This window comes from Melitaea cinxia, chromosome 9 (assembly GCF_905220565.1).
Source record: "Melitaea cinxia chromosome 9, ilMelCinx1.1, whole genome shotgun sequence".
Taxonomy (NCBI): Eukaryota; Metazoa; Arthropoda; class Insecta; order Lepidoptera; family Nymphalidae; genus Melitaea; species Melitaea cinxia.
The window spans coordinates 11,368,146-11,373,775 of record NC_059402.1 but is presented as its reverse complement, the minus strand read 5'-3'; the positions used below and the strand labels follow the sequence as shown (position 1 = coordinate 11,373,775).

The window sequence follows — 5,630 nt, the reverse complement described above, 5'->3', positions numbered from 1 at the left end:
CTATCAACCAGATATAACAAACCGAATAAAAAAGGTTTCCTATGTTGTCTATATAAATTATAAATATAGGGAATATTTAAAGTAAAGAAAATAATATTTTTTCTTTACATCTCCCCCTCCAAGAGAAGAAAAGCTTTAAGACTATGTCAGGGCAGGAGCTGGCGTCAGTTTTGAGATGTGGAAGAAATTGGACTCTGATTTTTTTTGATCAGTGCTTATTTTGTAAATTGTGTTCGATATTTTTTCCAAGATTTTGTAGGGTCCAATTCTCAATTCGTCGAGCTTTTTCCTGTTCAATTTGTTTCCATTTTCGACAAAAACTGCGTCACCCACTTTCAAGTCTACATTTCTTCGATTTTTATCGTAAATCGTCTTATTGTAATTATGTGATTTGATCGTGTTTTCCAGAGCTCTTTTCCTATCTTCGATTAAAGCATGATTGGCCTTCTTGAGTCTTAACTCATTTGGCAAAATTGTAACGTCCGTACCGTTTAATAGATATTCTGGTGCATATCCAGTGACAGAATGCTCTGTTTCATTATATGTTTTTACACAATTTTTTGCTATAGTTGTCCATGCTCTTTTTGTGTCCTTTTCGTTTATCTTGCACCTGATTTTGTTGACTAATGTTTGATTGAGTCTTTCATTTAAGCCATTTGAGAAGGGCGAGTTCGCAGCAGTAAATATTATTGGTATGTTATTTTCGTCTAAGAAACGTTTAAACTCTCTGGAGTTGATACCTGGGTATTGATCTGAGAGAATCAAGCCAATTTCGTGGGTTTCCGCACAATTTTTCACTAGTTTGATGAAATCATTTGCATTTTGCGTACTTGACGTCAAAATATATGCGTACCTAGTGAAATGATCTGATAGTAGGTGCAAGTATCTCTTGGTTGACCTCGAACCCCCAAAGCCTCCAATGGTATCGATGGAACATATCTCAAAAGGTTTTGTGGCGGGACCTAAGTGTGACATCAATCCATATTTGTTTTGTCCTCTTGATTTGTTTTTTATACATACTATACAACTTTCACATACCCTTTTTATGTTTTTCGACATATTTTCTGCTGTGTATAATGAACTGATCATTCTTTGCATTTGTTTAATTCCTATGTGTCCTAAGTCTTTATGTACCTTTTCGATAAGTTCTAAACTGAACTTCTCTGTTAGAATTATCTTATTTTTTTTCTGTACTGTCTTGTAATAAACGTTGTTTTTCTTTATTAACTTGTCTTTTCTGTTTTGTATCTTTTCATTTTTTTCTTGATTTTCTAAAATATCTTCTAGTTTTATTATGTTAACGATTTTAAGCTGTTCTTCCTGGTTTTCATTTGGCTCTAAAACTGGATTTCTGCTTAGGCAATCAGCTTCGATGTTGTATTTACCTGGGGAGTATTTAATTTGGAACTCATATTGTGATAGGTAGTATGTCAGATCTCCTAATTCTTCGTCAGTTCTTGATTTTATATTCATATTCTCCAATGGCTTGTGATCTGAGAATACCGTAAATTTTTTACCTATTAGCATGTGCTGCCAATACTTTACACATTCTTTGATTGCCAGGCACTCTAGGTATATAGCTTTCTTCCTCTTCTGTACTTCATTCAATTTTTTTGAGAAGTATGCTACCGGTTTTTCTTCATTATTCTCTTGTGGCTGTTTTAGAACTGCTCCTACTCCTAATATACTGGCATCTGTGTAAATGTGAATGGGCAAGTTTGGATCAAAAATGGTTAATATTGGTTGAGAACATAATATTTGTTTCATCTCTTCAAATGACTCCTGGCATGCTTTTGTCCAGTTAAAAGTTTGTCCTTTTCTCAACAGGTTATGTAATGGTTCTAATTTTATGGCTATGTTTGGTACATATTTGTGATAGAAATTTATTTTTCCCAAAAATTGTCTCACATTTTTTTGTGTTCTTGGGGTGGGGAAATTTTTTATTGATATTAAGTTGTCCTTCAGAGGTGTAACTGTATTATTCTGGATTATATGTCCCAGATATTTAACTGAGTCAGCTGCAAACTTGCATTTTAAAAATTTCAGTCGTAAACCCTCTTTTTTAATTGCTTGAAATATCTGTTTTAAGTGTTCGACATGGTCCGAGAACGTCTTTGAAAATATTAGGATGTCATCAATGTAACTTACTGTGAACTTTCCGAGTTTATGTTTCCTTATTATATTACACATTATTCTCTGGAATATGGCTGGTGAAGTCTTCAAGCCGAATGGTAAGCAAGTCCACTGATAATGACCTTCGTGCGTGACGAATGCAGTTTTGTGTCTGTCTGTGACTCGCAGAGGTATTGACCAAAACGCTGAATTCAGATCCAATGTTGAAAAAAACTTACAGTCCCTTGTTTTAACTACTAGGTCTTCAATAAGCGGGAATGGTTGTGATTGTGGAACCACTATCTTATTTAGGTCTCGAAAATCTATGCACAATCTTGATTTTTTATTTTCATCTCTTTTGTAGGCTAATGTAACTGGGGCTGCAAACGGGCTGTATGATTCTTCTATTATATTTTTTTCCAATAAGTGTGCTATCTGGTTTTCAATCTCTTTTTTATCTTCAATTGTGCAACGATATGGCCTTTTGCTGCAGTATTTTTCTACTAGCAGGTCAATGTGTGCTTCATAATCTGTTACCGTCCCGATGTCATACTTGTCCTTTGCAAATACAGATCTATTGGTTTCTATTAAGTCATCAATCACTTTTTGTTGTTGATAGTTCAGGTGATTTATGCTAATTTTGAAATTTTCTTCAATAATGTTTTCGTTGAAGTTTACTAAATTATCAAATTTCTGTTCCTTTGGAATATCAATGTTTGATTCTATTTCTTCGTTAGAAATTATTTCCCTTTCTTGTATAGGTATTTTTTGATTGATTTCCAAGTTTTCATCTTGAATTAAGTAAAACTCCTTTATACAATCTAGTCCAATTAGGAAGTCATGATCGAAATTTTCTTCGTCTATTACAAACACATTCATTGTTTTATCAACATTGAAAATTCTTATATTAAGTGCTATTAAGCCTTTTGCCTTTTTTACGCCATTAATCGTTTTTAAATTAGTATTATTTAAATAACTCGATTCCTTATTGTTTATTTTCAGCAATCTTGAATTTATCAATGACACATTAGAACCAGAGTCATAGATTCCAAATACTTCAACGTTTTTATTCAATACTAATTTCACTTTAATTAATGGCGGCACTATTAGTTTTTTGGGTCTTGATATTGTAGTTCACATTCTAATTCTGCATTGTTGATGAGCTTTATTTGTTTCTTTTCTTTTTCTTTTTCATTATTAATTCTTGTTTTGAACCAACATGAATCTTCCGAATGATAGCGCACTCCTTTCTTTAACTTCTCGCAGATGCTACAATTTTCTTTCACCGGCTTAGTATCTTCTTTTTTTTTAATAAATTTCTTCTTTGTAACCAAATGTTCTAACTTTCCAAGTTCATTAAATAAGTCGCTTGTGTGTTCAACTTCCTCTTTATTAATCCTTTCCGTTATAAAATCTGGTAAGCCGGCCGCAATTATGTCAATTAGGGTCCCGTGGTCAATTGTTTTTCTAATTTCAAGCATAAGCCTCTCTTTTTTTATTGCATATTCTAGTAAAGACCCTGACTGATATCTGAATGATAAGGCATATTTGCTAGTACTCCAACCTTTATTAGCATAGGTTTGCAAAAAATTTGATTTCCATTCCGACCACTTTGATTGAAAACCATGCTTGATCATCATGGAAGAGTACCAGTCAGTGCACGTTCTTTCTAGGAATAATCTGAAAATTTCAATTTTCTCTTCACATTCCACTAATTCAAACCTTGCACATTCTTTTTCAAATACTTCCATCCAGTGTGAGGCACTTATATTTCTTCCATCAAATTTCTCTATTACAAATTTGTCGGCTAGTTTTTTAATACTTTGTTTTTCTTTATTTTGTTGATCATCAACCAATTGTTCCAAAATTTTCACCATAGGATCTTCTGAGTTATTTTTATTGATAGCAGCCAACTGTCCTTGTGTAATTTCCTCTAAAAATTGGTCTTGAAAAATCATGTTCTCAGCTTCATCAAAGTATGTTTCTAAGATATCTTTTGTTGTTTTTATCCACACACTTCTAGTCTGATGTCTTTTTTTTAATGAATTTCTCACTGTAGCGTAAGCTTTAGAGGTTAGGATATGTTTGTGAAGTGATGCTGCTTGATATTCTTCAGGCACCAGGAAAACTTTTTCATCTTGTGTGAAAATTGAGGTTATGGCAATATAGTTTGACTTTCCGTCTGGCGTTGGTTTTACTTGAAATGAAAATTTCAGCTTTTCCATTTTTTTATTTTTTTTTTTTTTTTGACAAGAAATGTCGTTTTGTAAGATAAAATTTTCTTGTGATTTAGACGACACAATCAATTAAAACACAATTGAGTTTCTCTGTAATAAAAGATTTATTTTGTTGACTTTACTTAGGTACATGAAATTCACATAAATTAAAACATAATAACATAACTTTACCTGTAATAAAAGAAACGACATTTAATGTTATTAATTCCAGTGTCGAATCCAAAATCACAAATAATTTCTTAAATAACTATCTTTTAAATATTAATCAATAATTGTTTCGTCGTGACAGCTAGACAATCTTATCTATCAACCAGATATAACAAACCGAATAAAAAAGGTTTCCTATGTTGTCTATATAAATTATAAATATAGGGAATATTTAAAGTAAAGAAAATAATATTTTTTCTTTACATACATAATTGGTTTTTCAGCAGAAACCAGCAAGTTAATTGTCGAAGAACCTATAATATAAGCGACAAAATTTAAGTGTACCTTTTTGATTTAACTATTACTATCCTGTTTTTATAGTTACTATATATTTTCAATCGCGAAATTATTAAATGGCGGACAAGCGAACTTTGATTGAAAAACCTTCCAATCGAAATTTGAAGGTAGTCAGACCGGAGTGGATATCGTAAATCTGCACCTTCACAAAACCGTTGATTAATATGTGAGTGCACGCACACTCGATGACGCTTAGCAATTCAGCGAAGTGCTGTGTTCAGATTAAAATGCATTTTATAGGCTTCGAAAAAAAAACCTGACTTTAATTCTTTTTTATCGTAGCGTTGATGATCTAACATTGAAAAACGCTCATTCAGAAATATCTACATAATAGAAAAACGAGCAACCAGAATATGTAAGTATACAAAATGGACCGTCATATTATGGTGCTATTGGAAACATATGATTTATTGGTTTAGTTTCTTAATTACTACTAAATAACTCAATAAACGAATATGCATTAATTGTAAATAGTTAAATGATATATTTCTAGCTTGAAGCTAACACAATATACGACGTAAGTATTTTTAGTAATTTGATCTAAAATTTAATACTATTAAACGAGAAATTTTTGTATATATATAGAATCTGAATCTCGGAAATGTCTCCAACGATTTTCATGAAATTTAGTATGCAGGGGATTTCGGGGAAGATAAATAAATCTAGCTAGGATTCATTTTTAGGAAATGTCGTTTTATCCCAGTTTTTAGACAATGCAAAAATGGCTACAATATATTTAGAATATGAAGGTAAATTTCGCAATTGTTAATAAAGTTG

At 31.8% G+C, this 5,630-nt stretch overlaps 1 protein-coding gene across 1 annotated transcript; it reads right to left on the bottom strand.

Moving 5' to 3' along the window:
* Positions 1-2,805: 2,805 nt before the first annotated feature.
* LOC123656302 lies at positions 2,806-4,756 on the bottom strand. Its single transcript, XM_045592008.1, has 2 exons — positions 4,521-4,756; positions 2,806-4,439 (listed from the first exon to the last, which is right to left on the bottom strand). The coding sequence occupies exon 2, from the start codon at positions 4,335-4,337 to the stop codon at positions 3,219-3,221; it is 1,119 nt and encodes a 372-aa protein (XP_045447964.1). The 5' UTR covers positions 4,338-4,439; positions 4,521-4,756; the 3' UTR covers positions 2,806-3,218.
* Positions 4,757-5,630: the final 874 nt, after the last annotated feature.